Source organism: Phaseolus vulgaris, chromosome 7, assembly GCF_051622355.1.
Source record: "Phaseolus vulgaris cultivar YP4 chromosome 7, ASM5162235v1, whole genome shotgun sequence".
NCBI classification, from domain to species: Eukaryota; Viridiplantae; Streptophyta; class Magnoliopsida; order Fabales; family Fabaceae; genus Phaseolus; species Phaseolus vulgaris.
In genome coordinates this window covers 55,757,596-55,778,247 of record NC_143504.1, presented here as the reverse complement: position 1 = coordinate 55,778,247, position 20,652 = coordinate 55,757,596, and the positions used below count along the sequence as shown (strand labels likewise).

The 20,652-nt window shown below is 29.8% G+C and overlaps 2 protein-coding genes and 1 long non-coding RNA gene across 5 annotated transcripts; 2 read left to right on the top strand and 1 right to left on the bottom strand.

Annotated features, from left to right (window-relative positions):
• Nucleotides 1-369: 369 nt before the first annotated feature.
• On the top strand, nucleotides 370-4,550 carry LOC137830421 (Core-2/I-branching beta-1,6-N-acetylglucosaminyltransferase family protein). Its single transcript, XM_068637745.2, has 4 exons — nucleotides 370-1,285; nucleotides 2,061-2,136; nucleotides 2,271-2,386; nucleotides 3,588-4,550. Exons 1-4 carry the CDS (start codon nucleotides 679-681, stop codon nucleotides 4,097-4,099), a joined length of 1,311 nt encoding a protein of 436 aa, XP_068493846.1. The 5' UTR covers nucleotides 370-678; the 3' UTR covers nucleotides 4,100-4,550.
• A 1,331-nt stretch (nucleotides 4,551-5,881) lies between these two features.
• LOC137830420 (protein PAM71-homolog, chloroplastic) lies at nucleotides 5,882-12,217 on the bottom strand. 3 transcript variants are annotated; one of them, XM_090304862.1, is made up of 11 exons: nucleotides 11,896-12,183; nucleotides 11,180-11,348; nucleotides 10,087-10,267; nucleotides 9,462-9,509; nucleotides 8,840-8,936; nucleotides 7,199-7,362; nucleotides 6,939-7,004; nucleotides 6,753-6,771; nucleotides 6,616-6,666; nucleotides 6,383-6,487; nucleotides 5,882-6,303 (listed from the first exon to the last, which is right to left on the bottom strand). In XM_090304862.1, the coding sequence occupies exons 1-10, from the start codon at nucleotides 12,014-12,016 to the stop codon at nucleotides 6,402-6,404; spliced, it is 1,002 nt and encodes a 333-aa protein (XP_090160988.1). In that variant the 5' UTR covers nucleotides 12,017-12,183; the 3' UTR covers nucleotides 5,882-6,303; nucleotides 6,383-6,401. The 3 variants fall into 3 exon arrangements, with proteins under 3 accessions (XP_090160988.1, XP_068493845.1, XP_068493843.1); XM_068637744.1 differs by lacking the exon at nucleotides 6,753-6,771 and having other exon boundaries at nucleotides 11,180-11,342; nucleotides 11,896-12,217; XM_068637742.2 differs by lacking the exon at nucleotides 6,753-6,771 and having other exon boundaries at nucleotides 11,896-12,215.
• A 7,710-nt stretch (nucleotides 12,218-19,927) lies between these two features.
• LOC150026008 (uncharacterized) lies at nucleotides 19,928-20,356 on the top strand. Its single transcript, XR_016523035.1, has 2 exons — nucleotides 19,928-20,023; nucleotides 20,162-20,356. It is a non-coding gene; the product is annotated as an uncharacterized LOC150026008 (long non-coding RNA).
• The last annotated feature ends 296 nt before the right edge of the window (nucleotides 20,357-20,652 follow it).

Sequence of the window (20,652 nt, the reverse complement as noted above, 5' to 3'; positions counted from 1 at the left end):
AATAAAATTAGATCTCTAAAGTTAGTAAAATTGTACATGAAAGCTTTATAAAAAAAAGTTAATAAAATTGTAATAATTTTTTTTTCGGCGATGAAATTACTAACGAATTAAACCAGTAAAAGGAGTATTAATTTTGTTAAATCTAATATATAAGATCCATTAATGACAATATCTAAGAATGTGGGGAAAGTGATTTTCAAATTAAGGTAGCTTTCAATAGAAAAAATGAAGTAATTTTTTTTAAAGTTAAAATTAATTATTTATACACATTTACTTATATACAAATTAATATTAACTTATATTTTTTTTTTCTGTTTTAGATATTATTATGATTTTTTTTTCATCTAAATAGATCATGTCCTTAGTTGAGTTGGTGAAGGGAAGAATGAAGAGAACCAATCCAAAACCCACAACTGAAGCAAACAGAGAAAAAGAAAAACAGAGACAACTGAAGCAACAGGGAAAAACACAACTGAATCAACCAACACCATTTTTTTTCATTTCATCACCATGAAAATCCACAGTTGAAGCAAAAGGAGAGATCCCATTTGAAAAAAAACCAGAACTGAACCAACCAACATTTGATCACATCAAAGGTGAAGCAAAGGAGAGAGATCTCACTAGAAGAATAAAAAAAAGTAACCATTTTTACACATCAGACACAGAAGAACCAAAAATATGCAGAACCCAAGTTCACCACCACCACCACCACCACCGTCATCATCATTTTCCTCCACCTTCTTCAACCTAAGAGATCCAAAGCCAAAACCTACCCTTATCCTTCTCTGCACCTTCCTCTTTCTCTCACTCCTCTCCCTCACCCTCATACTCACCCTCTCCCATTCCACCATCCCCACCCACTCAGGACCCGACCCGTATCTCCACCCGACCCATACACATCGCCTCGTCTTTGACCCCCACAAACCCTCTCCCCCTCCTCCGCCCGCCGTCGCCTACCTAATCTCAGGCTCCCGGGGCGATGCCGCACGGATCCTCCGCCTCCTGCACGCCACCTACCACCCTCTCAACATCTACCTCCTCCACCTTGACCCCTCCGCCCCTCATGCAGAGCGCGAGCTGGTGGCCGTCACCGTCCAGTCCCACCCCATCTTCAAGGCCGCGCAGAACGTCCACGTCGTGGGGAAGCCCGATTTCTCCTACCCCAAAGGGTCCTCCCCTGTCTCGCTGCGCCTCCACGCCGCCTCCGTCTTGCTCCGCCTCTCGCGGCACTGGGACTGGTTCGTTAGCCTCAGCGCCGATGCTTACCCTCTTGTTACGCAAGATGGTATGAGTGTTGAATGAATTTGAGTGAAATGCCATTTTGGTTCCAAAGATTTGAAAGTGGTGGTGGTCGTTTTGAAAGACGAAAATGTGTGTGGATTTTGTTGTCTTTAGAGAGTACTGAAATGTTGAGATTAAAGGATTGCATTGTGTTGATAGATTTTTTTTAATTTTGAGAGGAGAAAATTAGTCTTTTGGAATAATGTGACTGATGACATGTTTGGTTAGGAGGTAAAAGTGCTTTTGAGAGCTTCTCTACTGGAAAAATAGAGTTAGATTGGTTTAGTTGTTTTTAGGGACTAAATTGGGTTTAAATGTAGAGCTATACGGAATTATGGATTGACTTTTTTAGTCTTGAGGTGTGAAAATGGTGTTTTTCAGATTTTGGAGCTTTTGGACTTAGCAGTGAGTGTACTAATAATCTAATTCAATCACAAATTGTGTATGTTAAGTTTGTTCACAGTGCAATGATGGGCTTAAAAGTTAAACTCAAAATATTTTAGTTTTAGGTACTGAAAGATTCATTGTCTGTTGTAGTCTTTGAAAGATGGAATCATGATTTTAACCTCCTAAAAGATTAAAATGTGAATCAATTTAGTAATTTAAGTGTTCAAATTGATGTTGAAATAAAGGACTATAATGGTTGGAAATTTCATTTTTCAGGGATTAAAATGATGATTTTTGCCTTTCAGGTGCTAAAATGATGTTATGCTTTTCTTATATGTTGCCTATAACCATGTATTTGGTATTTTGATGATGAATCTTTTGTGGTATGTCAGATCTTCTCCACATTTTGTCGTTTCTGCCTAAGGATATGAACTTTGTGAAACATTCAAGTTATATTGGATGGAAAGAGTAAGTTTGTTTTCTTGTATATTTACTCTTTTGTTGTTATTGTTTGTTTTGCATAGGGGACCGTTATGATTAGCGGTTGATGTTATATGGGCTGCAACAATGATATTTGTTTTCCATGTGTTTTGGTGATGTAGAGCAAGGAAATTGAAACCTATTATCGTTGATCCTGGACTGTATCTATCTGAAGGGACTGAAATGTTTTATGCTACTCAGAAGAGAGAACTTCCTAGTGCTTACCGTGTGTTCACAGGTATTAATGTGTTTTAGTGTAATGTATCTGAGTCTCTGCATATTTTTGGCTTTTCACTTTATTTAGTTAATGTGCCAATGACTGCAAGAGTGGAAAAGAGCTGTAGTGGTTAAGTACTGATGAATGATTGGCATTCATTTAGAAAAAAGGAAGATAACATCAAGATCAAATGTTTTTACTTTTTAGGACAAAGTTGGATTGTATATGTATTGAGGAGAAGATGAGAAAATTGTCTATGGTGGGTTGGACATTTGAGTAAAACACCAGCATAGGCTCTAATTAGAAAATGGATCAAATGAAAGGTAATCCAATTAAATTTAGCAGAGGAAGACAGGAGAAATCAGAATAGATATGCAGAACTTTGATTAACATCTTTTAGTGCAAAGTTGAGGTTGACGTAAGCATATATACGCATCAGAAATTATCATAAATGTTCAGTTGTTGATTCAGTGGCGCACAACAAATTTTTTGCACTATCAGAAAACAAGAAAATAGCAAATCATTGTAATAACTAAAGGGCTTCACTTGCAAAAATAGCTTCTATTGGTTCTTATGCGCGTCACATATGGTTCCTTGTCAGTGTAAAACTTTACTATCAATGACACTGAATCTAAATGTGCCTTTACTCTGTTTGAAATCCAACTAAATGGAATAAAACTAACATAACAATGTGCCTTAGATCTTTCTTGGTAGTCTCCATTCTCCGGTATGCTATTAATAACTCCAACTTAACATCTTTTGTAAGGGCATTGTCAGTATTCTAGGATCTCCTTACCCAGGTATATATAGATTGTTTCATTTGCCCAAACCATCTTAAGATTTTCACTCTATAGGAGCCACTCCAACCTCCTTTCTGAAAGATCTCATTCCTATTCTATCCAAACTGTCATACATACTCATCTATTGCAACATCCTCTTGTATGTGTTCATCTCTTCCTTTGCCATTGCAATTGAATGCCTAGAATTTTAATCCCTACAACATATTACAAGCTTTTTATGGTCACACAAAGTACTCATTATACATTGAAGGTTATAGATTTGGTATTTCATTTATGATTGCTTTAAAGGAGTTTCTATCTTGTACTTATGCACAGACATTGGTTGTCTTGTTACTTTCTGCATACATTGTTTTTCACTATAATTATACTTGCCTCAACTCTCAGTGAAAAGGGTTGGGTAAATCTTGGTCTTTTTTGTGCAGGTTCATCTTTTTCTATCTTAAGTCGCAGTTTCATGGAGTTCTGCATCCTGGGAGAAGACAACCTCCCAAGGATTCTACTGATGTATTTTGCAAACACACCTTCATCCTTGTCCAACTATTTCCCCACAGTTCTCTGCAATTCCCGGCAGTTTAACAGAACAGTCATAAATCAAAACTTACTATATGGTGTCCAAGACAGCCACAGAAATGATCTTCGATCACTTAATTCCACAGATTTGGATGACATGATTGGGAGTGGAGCTATCTTTGCTGAAAAGTTCGAGAAAGACGATCCTGTGCTTGATCTCATTGACCAAAATCTTCTTGGTCGAACTCCTAGATCAGTTGTTCCCGGTGGATGGTGCTTAGGTGAGGCTGGGAACAACACTTGTTTAACATGGGGTGATGCCAAGATCTTGAGACCTGGAACAGGTTCTCAACGGCTTGAGAAGGCGATTGTTGAAGTGCTGGCAAATGGGATATTCCGATCACACCAGTGCATATATGAATGAACCTGACTCTTGCCTCACATCACATCACAACACTGTAACAATGGTTTGTGTGCCTTGTCTGCTGAAACTCTTGTAGCATAATCAGGGTATAGATCTTTACACAAGATAGGTATGTATTATGTTAGCATCATTGAAAATTTTGCAGTTCTTTCTGAGTGCCCTTTTTATCATTCACCTTCAGATACTTGCAACATGGATTCCAAGTTACTTACAACTAAATCTTAGATCAATCATTCTAAAGCTTTGGAACGTGCATATCAGAGTATCCACACCTTCCATTAAAATGTACTATTAGCTTGTGAGGAAGATATTTGAATCTCGGTCTTTAATTAGGAGCTAATTTCTTTTAGCACCTCCATACCTTCTTCCCCCACCTGTGAAAAATCTAAATTATTGATGGATTGGAAATATTTCAGATTGTGTAGTCCAGAACATATTTTTTAGTTGGCAATTTCTTCTTGTACCATATCAATTCTAACCTGTGCCTTATCATTTTCTTCAAATTTCCAAAAGTAAATATAATTCAAAAGTAAAAAAATACATTCAGGACAAAAAAATCTGGAACACACTTAAAAATGCATTGAATTTCTGGAATTCAAAAATGTGTTCTGGAAATTGAAATTCAGATATTTCTGGATAAAAGGTTTTGGAAGTAATTTTCATTTACACCCTCCTTTTATGTAAGGTTATTTTCATCATTTAGAAGGGGCATTTTTTGTCATTTTAATAGCAGATTGGGTGCCTATTGGAATTGAAGCTTTTACTTCCTGCACCCCTGTTTCTGAATCTGCATTGCACAATTTTTAAAATGACTATTTTACCATTTCGTTAAGTGACTCCTGGATTGCTTATTTTAGAAGCTTTTCCAAAACACTTTCTAGAGTTCATAAAATATATTGTAGAACATGTTTTCCGGAATAGGATAAGATTTTTAGAACAAGATTAACATATGAAATACATTTATGGAACAAGATTTCTGGAATATGTATAATACGTGGAATACATTTTCCAGAATGAATTTTCCAAAACAAGTTTTTTGGAATACATTAAATTAAATTTAAATTAAATGAAATGTTTTTGGAAAAAGCTTTCCAGAGATATTTTTTGTCTTCTTCTCTTGCAACATTTGTAGTGGTGGTGGGTTGCAATAGGAGAAGCAGATGGGGTAATTTGGTCATTTCACCAAATTAGGGGGTGCAGGAAGTAAAAGCCTGCATATAGATATCTTCCTTACAATAATTTTCTAATTAATAGTCTGTTTTCCAATTTTTGGCGTTACAATATTTCTATGTACAAATTAAATTTTGTTTTTTTTGCGGATAAAAATACATTTCGGAATTTCTTTGCGGATAAAAATACTTTTCAGATTTAAATTTCCAGAACAGTTTATGGATTATAGATCTCTTTTCCACAATATATTTTGAGATTTTTTCGACTTTTTTTTAAAAACGTATCTTTTGCACTATGAAATTGATATTCCAAAATAAAATTTTGATTTTCAAATTTTATTTCAGAACTTCATGACTAAGATCTTTCTCGGTTTTTCATTAATTTGCATATTAATTTCACATATCAAACAGAGACATTATGTTCATTCTCAAAGTCTACACATTGCTATGATAAAGTCTTAATATCATAAATTACTCTAAATTAATCTGACAATCAACAGAAGAAGAAATTTGGAAGATTTCAGGGTTAACTAAATAGTATTGGAAGGAATTACTAATTAAAGTGAATGTGAAATTTGTGAATTTTAGTGTTTTACAACCAAGGTGGTGCCCATTAAGAATCCAACCATGATGACATTTCTCATTGATATTTATCATTAGCAAGAATTTCAATAGTCTTTGAATCTGTGATATAGTTTTATTAATACAACAAATCAGCACACCCCCACAAAAGCTAGTCTCCAGAAAGAATTGCACAAGTTTCTCTAATGGCACATTTCATGCTTCTTATTCTCTAACAATGTGAGCAATTTGCCCCTAATGTCTGCTAAAGAAATTTAACAAAGTTAAAATATCAGCTTTTCTCTGTTCTCTCACCAATCTTTCTGTGTTTTGAGTATGTTTTATTCCTTCTAAGTCCATAAATGATACATTACATACAAAAAAGGTGTGAGGATAGAGAACAATGAATCAGAAAACCCCAAAAAAGGTGGCCACAGCAAAAGTTAGGAACAGCCCTCCACCCAAGTAGCCAACCTGATGAAAGTAAATTGCATTATTAGATATTAAATTACAAATTCAATCATTCAATGTTCAATTAAGTTATGACTTTTACCAGTTTTTCAGAAATGTAGTTAGCAAGGAATGCTCCTCCAAGAATGGCAATAGTTGTTGCCAGTAGGTGTCCAGCAATGGCTCCACTTGCCACACCCCAAGGAGACTGAAACAAATAACATATTATTCATGTCATATATATATATATATATATATATATATATATATATATATATATATATATATATATATAAAGTAAAAAGTGTTGGGTCAACACAGAATTTAAAAGTGCACCTGAGCAGCTCCTAGTGCAATAGTTGCAAGCATAGAGCGATCTCCCCATTCCTACATAATTCCAGTAACTAAATTAAAATTCATGCAGGATAACACAATTGCTTCATGATATAAGTTAAGTGTTGATTAATCAGTACCTAGTGCCAACAACATAGACTCAGCATATTGATCAGGGGGAACATTTTGAGCAAAAGCAAGATTCAGTAAGATTTTCACAATGCATTAACTAACACACTTTTTTTTATTATAGTGGTGATTTTCCAATCACAAATTTATGCTAAATTGTTCCTTGATAAAATCGGTATGAAAAATAGGAGCCTTACTGCAAAAAATACGAGGCTGAATGACTTCCATACAATCTCTAGAGGATTTGAAAGTCGTTTTGATACCTGAAGGTAATTCGGAAAGACATGGTTAAAGGGTATACATGACAGTTGAATTGCCAATATGAAGGTAGAATAATGTAACCACATATGCTGCCGGCCTTGGATATATTACTGAGTTGTGCATCATAAAAACTTAACCAAAACGTTTACATGTGCACAAATATCCAGGACTGTTGGCCATGCATAGGGTTTCTAACCTTCTCTTTCACAAGCTCCTCTGCTTCAGCAAGTTCATCAAGTTCGGGACTGCTGTTATCACCCTTCTTAACCACATCTGATGGAAGATCCCATGCCTCTTTTATTGATTTTAAGCCGAAAAACAAAAGAAGGGTCACTGCTGCATATTCTCCGATTGGCAAGGCTGTAGGTAGACCACATAAAGCAGAAACATCAGTTACTTACTACCATAACAAATGATCTAGATCAACACTCTGCCAGGGTGAAAAGAGAATTCAATACTACAGAACAGAGATTACCTGAAACTAAAAGTATTGAATTAAAGTAGGACAAAGATGAAAGAAAATTATGAAAAACAAACTTCAGATATTTCTATCTGATGTAAAAGTGCAGTGAATAATGAAGATTGACACACTGAAAAAATCGAAAGCTACTTATTGCAGATCAATAAAATTCAAGCTCTCTTGTAGTGGAACTTCAGAAGGACCAACATGACAGCTCTGTTTATATCAATGTTGAGGAAGGTAATTGTAACTTGCATTCTAATCTCAGATACTTGAAACAACTTCCAACTTATATTTGTAAGAACAAAAAAATTGATTATTTTCTATCCCGGTAATGTTCCCAATGGCTAATTCTGTATACAATCCTAATGTTTCTGAAAGAAATTAACTGAGCCAAGCTCAATCTCAAAAGCTAGTTCAAGAACACAGGATTAGCCAAGTCTTATAGGGAATACTTTGGCCATATTACTGGAAAATGTGGGACATCTCAACAGTTCTCCAAAGCTATAATTTCTACTGTTATCATTTCATTTCCAACATGATCCATCTAATCTTAATTGTGAAGGGAGAGTGGGAGACAGATGTTAGCATGCATGTGGACTTGGTTAAATTATGTGCCAAGGGAACGCTTCTAATTTAACAATGGCCAATCAAGAGGGTTTTTTATTTGCCCATGTAGATGCAAATGGACAATTACATCATATTTTGATTGAAAATAAGAACAGTGAAAAAGATGGTTTTGTACTGCATCAGCAGCAATTATTTTTTCTTTAAAATATATCATCATGTCAGTTTTTTACTTATCATAGTACTTCACATGAGTACCAGAGGGTTTACAACAACTCACTCACTGCTCGACCAATTGAACTTTACCTACTTGAATCATAATGTCAGTTTGGAAAGAGCTTCCAAAGCCATAAACAATGTGTAGTGTGTACAACCAGATGGAGCTCATTCCATGAGAAGCTCAATTTTAGGTAGCTAATTACAGTTGGTAGTACTGATTGCTGTACATCAAAACAGATTTAAAACAAGAGACAAATATGTGGATATAATTGGAGAGGTTAAAGCAAGCCATACTGTGAAAAAAAAAATAATGACACAAATCAATCACTAGTTCTCATTAAACTATAAAAGTTATGAAATTTTTCAGAAAAGCATAAGATATAAGATATAGTAATTTTCTTACTCCACTTCATACAAAATATTAATTCAATAGCAAGCTTTAGTCTATGTTTATCAAACAGATTACACTAAAACAGTACTTCAGAACAGAATGCATTGCCTAAAATGTTGAGTCAAATTCCTTCACTATAAAGACATACTAAAATATGGTAAATCTGAACAGTACGAGAAATACCATATGCTACAACTTACTTGTCTGAAACTGAGCAGGCACCGATTGAAAGATTCGGCCAATAACAACAGATAGAATTGACATGAGTCCAAGAGCACCCATTGAACCCAATAGGACCTGGTTAATACATAAAATCTCAGTAAAAATATAAGATGTTTCAAAATACAAATTACACTGCTATGAAAATCAATTAGTTAGAACTATGAGCTTTGAGATGTATGGCAATCCCAAAATGAGTACACTACAAGATTATCAATTAAACAGATGCTATTTTAATATTAAAACTACTGAATTGACAAACAAATTAGTGTGCGCAGGAAGGAAAAGGACGACTGCTACACAAGTTAAGAAACCTGTATTTAAGTAAAATTGTTTGTCTAGCCTTTTACAACAAAACATAGTAAAGACACATGTAATAATGTAACAGAAACAGATGAGGTTGTTGAACAGAGAGAAAATAAACCATAAAGAGAAGAATTATTTCAATTCTAAAATTTAGGAGTATACAGGCCAACAAAATTAAAACAATAACAAAGAAAACTAGATAATATTACATCAATGATGGACTGGATTGCAGTAAAAGCTGGGAAACGGGGGAGGGGGGAGGGAGAAATTGTTGAAAAAAGAAGTCAGAAGACTCACCAATCCCTTCTCAAATTGCATTGCCAAGAGTGCAGCAATAAAGAATGTCTGTCAAAAGAATAAATGCCAACTTTAGGTCCATGAATACATGCAGGGGAAATGAATGTTTAATAAAAAACTATAATACAACTAAACCTGTAGTTGTCATGGTTATAGAAATCCATATGGTAAAAAGCAATGCAATAATTTCAATGTAATAATGATAAAAAAATCTAAACAAAGTTGATGTAGGAGGCGGGAAAAATTTAGTGACATCTATTTGGACAAACTAAATATATCTATTGATTAAAATTTTGTTATTTTGGTTTAGTAGCATTACAAAACTCAACACGTAAAACTCCAATCAGGATTAAAAACAAAACAAAAAAATGTTAAATGTTAGTCACTGCAGGATTTTCGTAATAAAGCTGATATTTTCTAAGAACATTCAGATTGAAGAGTTCTGCTCATTCAAGTATATGAAAAACTTAAAAACTATTCATATAGTAGCTCATTAAGTTTTTATTTCTCAGCTACAGAACAAGAAATTCCCTTTTTTTGGAGAAAAAAGTGCCTAAGTGGCACCCATGAGAAGTTAATGTGAAGAAAAAGGATCAAGAGAGTCTAAATAATAATAGCTAATTACCTTGTCTCCAATCTCAGAAACAAATATTAATGTAAATGCAGCAGTGAATCCTGACTTTGAAATTGCTGCTAAAACTGATGAAGGCCCCCCTTTGACAAAGGCAATTAGTGAAAAGACAAGAGCACATCCCAACAGCACAAAAGCTATAGAGAGAGGATAAGGGATCTGAGGAGGTTTCACACTGCCAAACCATAAAATGTATGCGCATTAGAATTGTCATAGAGCCATGAACAATCATAATAATAGTAACTTAAAAAAGCAACCGAAAAGATTTGATTGACATGTTAATTCACTCAACAAAACTAAATAATGGATGCAGAAACTAACGTCAATCTGCTAAATAAATTGGAGAATGTTTCCCTTTGAATGCAACCACATGTGTGGCTTAAATAACTAATCTTTTATTAATGATGATATGAATACTGTCAATTTTCTCTTCAAACTTTTACCTACTATAGTACAAATCTTTTAAATCTTATCTGCTAAAGAAATATATTTCGCACTTTAATAGATTCATCGGGCTAAGCCAGTATGAGCATATGATAAGTGTTTTACTGCATGGAGGAATGCAATTTCCTCAAAAACAAATTAATTTGATCCCAAATGAAGCAGAGGATCATCTAAGATTGTTTGAACAAAACTAACGGGAAATGGCCATGCTTGATTAGGCTCAAACTGATAACAAATAATTTGGGAGGAGAAAGATTGTGCTGCAGAGGAACCAGGTTTATTGACCCAAAGCTCATGTTGCCAATTTGAGATTTGAGGTTAAGAATTAGGATTGTGGCTGGTAACCTTGTCCATCAAAAACCTCAACTACAAGTCTCTAATATCAAGTGTAGAAATAAGAAGAACTGAAGCATGTAATTCCACCCACACCTCGATTTCATAAATATACATGTGATATGGCAAGTTTACAACCTAATTTTACATATAAAAGCAGGGATTTCAAGGAAGTATATAATCAGAAAAGCAAAAGAACATTACACCACTGAAAGTGCTAAGACTAAAAGTCCACTGTGATAAGTTCCTAGAGCCACCTTTCATTGTTGCATAGCAAATGAAATCAATCAAGTGGAACTGTGGAACTCACACTTTAGAAGAACTGTCCTCTATGGCATTCTTTTCAAAGACATTGTGGCCATCTTTCTCATTATGGCTTCCATCATCTCCTGGTTGAACACCACTAATATTGGATGCTAGGGCTCGAACTGTGCCACGGGCAAAGCTCAACCCTGATTTCTGTCTGCGTCTTACTATATCTAATTCAGGCATAATGTCACTCACTAAGCCAACAATCATAAGTACAAACAATATAATCCACATAAAGAACTCTAAGCAGCTAACCGTTGTCTAATAAATGTAAGAGAGCACAAAATCCACTCATAAGATTTGATTCAGACTTCAAGGATTAGAATTAGAGATAAACATATGAATACAACCATAACTACTTAAACTACGCATTAATCTCACCAATTGAAGACAAAGAAACATCACTTCAAACTACAACATAAAATGTAAAAACCACAGGACAAAATCTTAAATTTGTTATCATAATTACTTGGAAAAACATAACTTCTCATCAAACACCCAAAGGGTGATGATTTTGAAATTGACCCACCAAATTCGACTTGACCCATAGCAAATTCCTTTCATGGTCACAAAAAGAAAACCCATTTAACAAGTACCACCAAAAAAAGCATGTGAATTTAAAACTAAAGGATAAGACTTGAGAGAGCATAATTCATAAAAATGAAAACTTTTGAAATGGGGTGTAAGAAAACAGCATAGATGCTGGTTAGAACTTACATGGGTACAGGATGGTGGTTCTGGTGAAATGGGAAGAGCAAGGCAACGCATCCACCACCACCAAGGAAGGAGGAGGCTTTCCCCTAGAAACCAAAGGGGCATGAGGACCTAAACCTCTCATGTTTTCTGTGAAAGTGGTTCTACAGTTCCATTTTTGGGTTGAATGGGTTCTGCAAAACTCAGAAACTTTGAAGGAAACAAGTTGAGCTAAGGGTGGTGCTAGAACAAGAGTTCTTGACGGTTGCCACGTATGCAAAGGGGGAGAGCCAAATTATGGATGAAGTGGCCACGCATTCATTCATGCCTTTTTCTTACCATCTTCAGAGAATGGAAATGTTATTTTCAAATTATTTGCTAATTATAATTAAAAATTGTAATTTGAGAAAATGTATGTTTGAGCTCATTTTTAAATACTTTTTATACATTTCATGATTATAAATATTTTAATATTATAAATTATCCCTTTAGATATATTTTAAGCCTATGTAAATATTTTCTTGTCTTTATTTAACTACCTCTAAAACATTATTCTACTTTTAGTGGTTTTATGTTTTTATTAGGGTAAAATTTAATCTGGTTTGAAAGATGTTAAAGATCTCATATTTTAATATGTAGTGAGAAAAAAAGTTTGATTTTATAAAATTAAATTAAATTTTGAATTTATCTTTTAATAATATATAAGAATTAATAATTTAAAATTTATTTAAGTAAAAATTTATTAAACAATCCTTATCATACCTTTCATAAATATATATTTTATATATATTAGTGATAAATGTTATTTTTTAAATTCAATTTTATAAGATTAAGTTAAATTTATTTTTTTTAATAAAAATTATGTGTAATGTGTATAATTTATATCAGGTTAGACTTTTAAAAGTTTATATATAAATAAAAATATATTTTTTTTTAATTTGGTTTATATATAATTACATTTTTTTTTATCTATTTACATGTTATAAATAAAGAGTACGATATTGCTTTTCTTAAATGGTTATTATTTTTATCACATAATATTAATTTTAAAATCAGCATATAGATGCAGGTGAAGTGGAAACTTTATCTAGTTACTAGTAAAAGATGTGTTGGTACAACATTTTCTATATTGATTTTTTCTACAACCGACATAAAAGAATAAGATGTTGATTATTACATTAACCGTCTCACCATCAAGGACACACTTAATAATACTCTTCTTATATTTCCAATTTATATATACAAAAACTTTAAACGATAATGTGTTATCCAATATCCAATAATTTAATCTGACTCATACTTTCTTTCATTATATATCATTAATAATTTTAAATAATTTATTAGAAGTTGTTTTTGTCAAGACGAGATTGGTCGAAATCTAGATGAGTTTTGAATATATTCAACCTTCACGAAATGAGGGAGTTCCACGTGGAGAAAATATGCTCAAATCAATAAGAACATCAAATCTTGTGTATATAGTAAATATATTGTTAAAATTCAAGTAAGTTGAGAGTACTTCCTCTGAATTGTCATGTGTTTATAAGTTTTCATGGACTTTAATCTTTAATTCTAGTTTCTTCAAGTTTTAATATGATATATTATAAGTGCATAATAAAATTGATTTTCATAATATATTTATCTAAATTAATATTATTACACTAACATAATTATGTGGAGGTTTATAATAATAGTCACAAAAATCATGATTAATTTTACTTTGTCATTAACTTTCTCATGGTTTAGACTGAAATAGAATACATTCAACTTGAACTTGATCGGTATATGTCCGATGAAATCCGGGACGGTTCAGAAGCCAACTTCATATTTCAAATGTTGAAATGTTTTTTTTCTCACAATATTAATTAGTCTTCATGTATCGACTTTTACAAAATTATTAAAAATCATGTAAGCTTTTATTATTCCAATTAATATTACGAGAAAAAAGTTTGAAGTTATGGGCTACAATAGGTTCTAACTCTTAGTATAAATATATAGAGACATAGAGAAGGAGATAGATATTATATAAAATATTAAGCAAAAAGCACAAAGGATCCAAAGTTTCATATCTTATACATACACAAAAATATCTGGACCATTTTGCTTAAACTTATTTGCTGCTGCAATTCTTGTTCTATTTTCCTTGTACAAATTAAAATTTAAAACACATTTATTTTAATAACGTTTTTTTATTTTACTTTTTCTTAACATTTCTATAAAAATATATTACATATATTAGTGGGTGAAAATTTCATCCTATATGTCGATTTTATGAAATTTTATCAATAATTTTTTTCTATAAAAACTTTCATGATAAACATCAATATAAATCATAAATCTTAAATCATTAAAAACTTTAAATCCTAAACTTTAACTCCTAAATCGTTAGTGAACAACAAAGAAATAGGGTTGTTGCTCTTAAGACTATGCCAAATAATTCTTTATCATTCCAACCAAACAATGTATTTCTTCAATAATCATCCATTAAAAAATAAAACTCATTCCTACTCATTCTCCTTAATTTCATTTATTTTATTCTACTTTTCTTTTAATATTGTTTGGATTTCATCGTACAAATAATCGCTTTCAACACATTATTTCACGTTCAAAATATTAAAATTATATTATTCAGAATTTAAGTACGAGTTATTGAGTTGAAATAAAATAAAACTGAATAAAAAAAATCAGAAACTCGTTATCATAATGTTTTAGGTCGAAGATGATATCATAATCTCTATTGTAAGTTGATTAATGAGTTATTTTCCAATTTTTTATACACTCTAGAATTATAATTAAATCTTTTAAATCACTAAATGTATATTACTTTAGTTATTTTTATATATTTAATGGTTAAGATGGTATCATTTAGGGACGATAGTAACATTAGAAAAAAAAAGTGAAGAACTATGAAACTGTTTCTTTCAAGTTTTTTTATATCAAATTAACAAAACACTTATAGTCTTATTAGTATTAAAATATTCAATCAAAAGATAATTTTAAAAAAATTAAATAATGAATTCCTATTCAACAACTCCAAAATCACAATTAAACTAATATATGTGTTAAATATTAATTGTAACATCCTACTAACTTATAAGATAAAATAAATAAAAAATAGTATTTCCTTAATAAACTAACCATGTTTACAAATACACATATCATAACCATAACATTATATGTTTTAATATAATGAAAGATAAATAATTTTTAACATTTAAAAATATCTTAAAATATATTTTCCAAATTTAGAAATCACTCTCGTTCAAAATTTAGAAAAATATCTTAAATATCTCAAATTTCATAAATACATAATTATTCATCTCAAAGTTGAAAGCACTTTAAATATCTTCAAAAAAAATTCCTCCAGAAAAATAAAATTAATATTGTGACCACTCACACTTACATCTAAATTATCTACAATAAGATAGTGTAAAAATTTATAATTGTCTTCTCTTAATTAAATTTAAAATTTAAGCTTATACAATTATACAATACTTTAAATTGATATTATCAGCAAGAGTCAATTTCGTATTTATAAAATTTGAAATGAAAGTTTTCATTTGCACGCCAATAATGAGTTTTTAAAGGATATATTGAATTGTACAAAATTAATTAAAGTCATGTAATTTTTTATTTTCTAATTAATATTTAAATATCACACCTTAATAGTTCATATATAAATTTCTTTTACATAATGACGCGTAACTCTTCATTAATGAGAATATCCTTAAAAAATACATTGAATCTTTAAAATGATTCACATAATTTTACAAAATTAATAACTAATGAAAGTCATAATTTTACAAAATTAATAACTAATAAAAGTCATATAAATTTATATTTTTCAATTAATATTTAAAAGCTACACATTAATAACCCCGAATTAACATATTTACTCAATGATAACATAAAAGATACATTGACTTTTATAAACAATAAAAAATTTATTAAATAATAATTAATTTAAGAAAATAATAATAATTAGTTATTATATTGACTAAAATATATATTATTTTAGAGATTACAAAATTATTAGTATCTAAAATAATTTTTATTATTAATAAAAATTATAAATTAGTTTTTAAATTACTATATAATTAATTAACAAGGTTTTAACTACCAACTTTAGAATCTAAATTAATTGGTAGCTAAAATCTTGATAATTAGTTAGATATCAATTTAAAGAGTAGTTTATAAATAATAAAAATTACTTTATCTACCATTAAATTAGTCTCTAAAATAATATCTAATTTCATCAAGTAACTAATTGTTTTTTTTTCCTTTAAAATTGATTTCTATTTAATGATTTTTCTGTAATAGAAATTAAAGAAAACCATGTAAATTTTATTTTTTAATTAATATTTAAAACCTATACATTAATACTCATAAGTATTCAATTATATTAAATTATTATGGAAATAAGTATTAAATATGTTCAATTTGAATTCACATGTATATAAAGACATGTGTACATGGCTAGATATAGATAGATCATATAAAGTATATTGAGCAAAAACCACAAAAATGGTAAGAATGTCTGGTTATTCACAAATCTGGATTATTTTGTTCAAAGTTCTCCTTATAGCAACAATTGTTGTTGTGATTTCATCTGGTATGTATAAATTATATTTTAGAACATATATTTGTGAAACATGTGTGTGTTTTATCTTTGAGTTTTGGTTTTAGTGAATTGTTCCTAATTTTAGTTTTGAACAATCCATAATGTAGGTGTGAGGAGTCAACATGTATCGCCGACTTGTCATGGAACATGTGGTCAATTTCCTGACTGTGATGCTCACTGCAAGTTCATAGGTTACGTGGGAGGGAAATGCGCAGGGACATTGTGTTGTTGCTCCTAAGATGTTTAACGATTCTCTTAATTTAGATCTTACTAGATCTGGTTGCGACCAAACAATGTATTCCTTCAATAATATCTAAACATGACGTTTATAACCTTGATTACAACTAAATTATATATATATATATATATATATATATATATATATTAAATATACTCTTATTTTAACTAGTAATAAACTAACAATCAAATTACATTACTTAAGAATTATAATTCACTCAAAAAATTTAATTTCTTTTATTAAACAAATAAGATTTGGTTATTCGTACTAAATTATGATGTTTGTTTAAAACAGTATGTTGAATTTTGTCTTAAATATTTTACTAAAATTTATTTTTGCTGTCATTATTGTTGTTATTGTTAAAAATAGAAATAAAAAATAAACTTATTTACTAATGGTAACTTTTAACTTTCAATTTTAATTAAAAACTTATTTGATCCAATATTTTTGTATCCCTTCAGGGGTAATTCAACCCTTATACAAAAATACAATAACCAACATCTAACTAAAGCTACCAAACTAACAAACAAAAGCACTAACCGTACTAGAAAACCTAAACTACAACAAACAACCATTCTCATACATTCCAAAGGTTCCAAACACCAACTGGAAAAGGGAAACAAAGCACACAAAGAACTTTCAACCAACACCCCTTGCCTTTCCAAATTAACCCCAGTAGCAATCTTATTCTCCAACACCCTCCAACAACTCCATAACAAGAGAATATGCAGAGTTGACTGGTAAAGTCCGAAGACCCCCTACCTTCCAAATCCACCTATCGCCCTCTCCCAAATCCATCATAACCTCAAGTAAAGCCTGACACAACTAATCCACCATAGGTTTCTCCCAGTCAAAAAAATGTTTACACCAAACTAAATCTCTATGTAAAAGACATCAATAGAACTTCATGAAATTATTGAATCCAACATTTGTTATTAGGTCAAAAAGATTTATAGTTGATAAAATAACTTATAAAATGATTTGACTAATTTAATTTATACCGTAAAATAATTAATCCATCAAGTATGATAGAAGATTGGAACAAAGTGCGTCTACTTTCATTTTAATAAATAAAATAGAGTAATGTGTCCCTGAAAATAACATCATCTTGAACCAATTTGACCCTAAACCCTAAACCAATTTGACCAAAGTACAATACCTCTTTAATTACTAAACATACAACATGTCTTGCTTTAACTACGTCCATTCAAACTATTTTTTTTATTGTCATATTATTCACTTTCAATAATCCAACAAATGAATCATAAGTACACCACTAATTGAATATAAAAAATATTAAATTATATTGCAAACACAAAAACATTTAACTCAAATATCTCAAATTTCATAAACATATAATTATTCAATTTAAAGTTTAAAACATTCCAAATATTCTCAAACAAATACAATTCCTAAAAAATAATTAATTTTGTGATCAAGTTAGACATACGTTCAAATTATCTACATTAAGATAATAGCAAAATTTATAATTGATTTTTCTTAATCAAATTTAAACTTATAACAGTTTTGTCCTTAAAAAACTTCTTTCAGTGTTAAATGAATAATGTATTTAACCTGTCTTTCACCTTAACTAGTGAGCGATATGGGACTATAATGAACGTACCAGAACAAATACTTTAAACTAAACTTATACAATAATAAATTGATTCATACTTCTTTTCTTTTCGTTATATATTATTGGTAATTTTAAAATATCAACATTATAAACTCGTGGGTTAGAAACAAAGTTCATCTCTTTAATCTTTAATTTCATATTTATAAATATTAAAATGAAAATTTTCAGCATTAATTAGTTTTTAAAGGATATATTGAATTTTACAAAATCAATGAAAGTCATGTAAATTTTATTTTCTAATTAATATTTAAATATCACACATTAATAATTCATATATAAACTTATTTTATATAATGACCCGTAACTCTTCATTAATGACAATATCCTAAAAATATACATTGAATATACGCTGAATTTTACAAAATTAATAATTAATAAAAGTCATATAAATTTTTATTTTTTAATTAATATTTAAAAGCTACACATCAATAATTCGTGAATCAACATATTTCTTCAATGACAACATAAAAGATACATTTTTTTTTATAAAAAACTTTCATGTTAGGCATCACTATGTTACTTGACATCTCAACTAGGTTGACACCTCAGGTAACAACAATCATCTATCATCACATAAAAAATATTATTAAAAAAAATACAAAAATATGGGGGGACTAGACCAAAACTCATATGTTAACAAAAACGATACATAAGTATACTATACCTATTAATAAAGAATTCTAAAAAAACAAACTAGATGGAAGTCTATTATACCAAATAAAGGATTCTCTATGAATAAATCTTAAATTAGTCAACTTATCAGCATATACATACCTTCACAAAAAATATGAGTAACCCTACACCTGTTAACAGTAATTAAGATAAGTATTTCATCGATTACGAAGCATCTAAGGAACATTGGTCGTAAACGCAGCACAAACCAAGACAGAGTTACATTCCAGCCAGACATAAAAGATACATTTAATATTTAAAATACATTTAATATTTAAAATACATTTAACATTTAAAAGATACATAGACTTTTGTAAACAATAACAAAATTATTAAATAATAATTTTAAAAATAAAAAATAATTAATTACTATATTGACTAAAATATATATTGTTTTAAAAATTTATTAATATCCAAAATATTTTTTATTATTAATAAAATTTATACATTAATTTTTAAATTGGTATATAATTAATTATTAATATTTTAGTTACTAATTTTAGGATCTAAATTAATTAGTAACTAAAATCTTAATAATTAGTTAGATATCAATTTAAAGAGTAATTTATAACTAATAAAAAACTACTTTATATACTAATAAATTCTTTTAGTTTCTAAAATAATATCTAATTTAATCAAATAACTAATTTTTTTTTCTTCTAAAATTGATTTCTATTTAATGATTTTGAATAAAAATTAAAGAAAATCATGTAAAATTTATTTTTTAATTAATATTCAAAATTTACACATTAATACTCATAAATATTCAATTATATTAAATTATTAGGAAATTAAAGTTTAAAGTTGAGTATTAGATATGTTGAATTTGAATTCGCATGTATATAAAGGTGAATGTATATTGATAGAAGATATAAAGTATATTAAGGAAAAAACAGAGAATTTGTAAGAATGTCTGGTTATTCAGTAATGTGGATGATTTTGTTCAAAGTCCTCCTTGCAGCAACAATTGTTCTTGTCATTTCATCTGGTATATAAAAATTATTATTATTATTATTATTATTATTATTATTATATTTTAGAACATATATTTGTGAAACTTGTGTGTCTTTGAGTTTTGGTTTTGGTGAATTGTTGGTAACTTTAGTTTTGAAAATCCATAATGTAGGTGTGGGGAGTCAACGTCATCCACCGTTCTGTCACGAAACATGTAATGAATTTGGTGACTGTGCTGCTCGCTGCAAGGTCTTAGGTTACATTGGAGGAGGAAAATGCATAGGCACATTGTGTTGTTGCTCCTAAGATCTGCTTGCAACTAAACAATATATTCCTTCAATAATATTTAAACACAACGTTTACTAAACTCTCTCTATGTCTTTTTTTTTTTCTCTCTATATATATATTAAATATACTCTTATTTTATCTAATAATATATTAACAATAAAATTACATTACTTAAGAATTATAATATTTCTTTTATTAAACTCTGTTAATTTAATGTAATATTATGATGTTTGTTTAAGTAGTATGTTGAATTTTGTCTTGAATATTTGACTAAAATTTAGTTTTGTTTGTTAAAAATAGATAAAAAAGAAAAACTTATTTCCTAGGGTAACTTTTAACTTTCAAATTATTCAAAAACTTATTTGATCCAACATT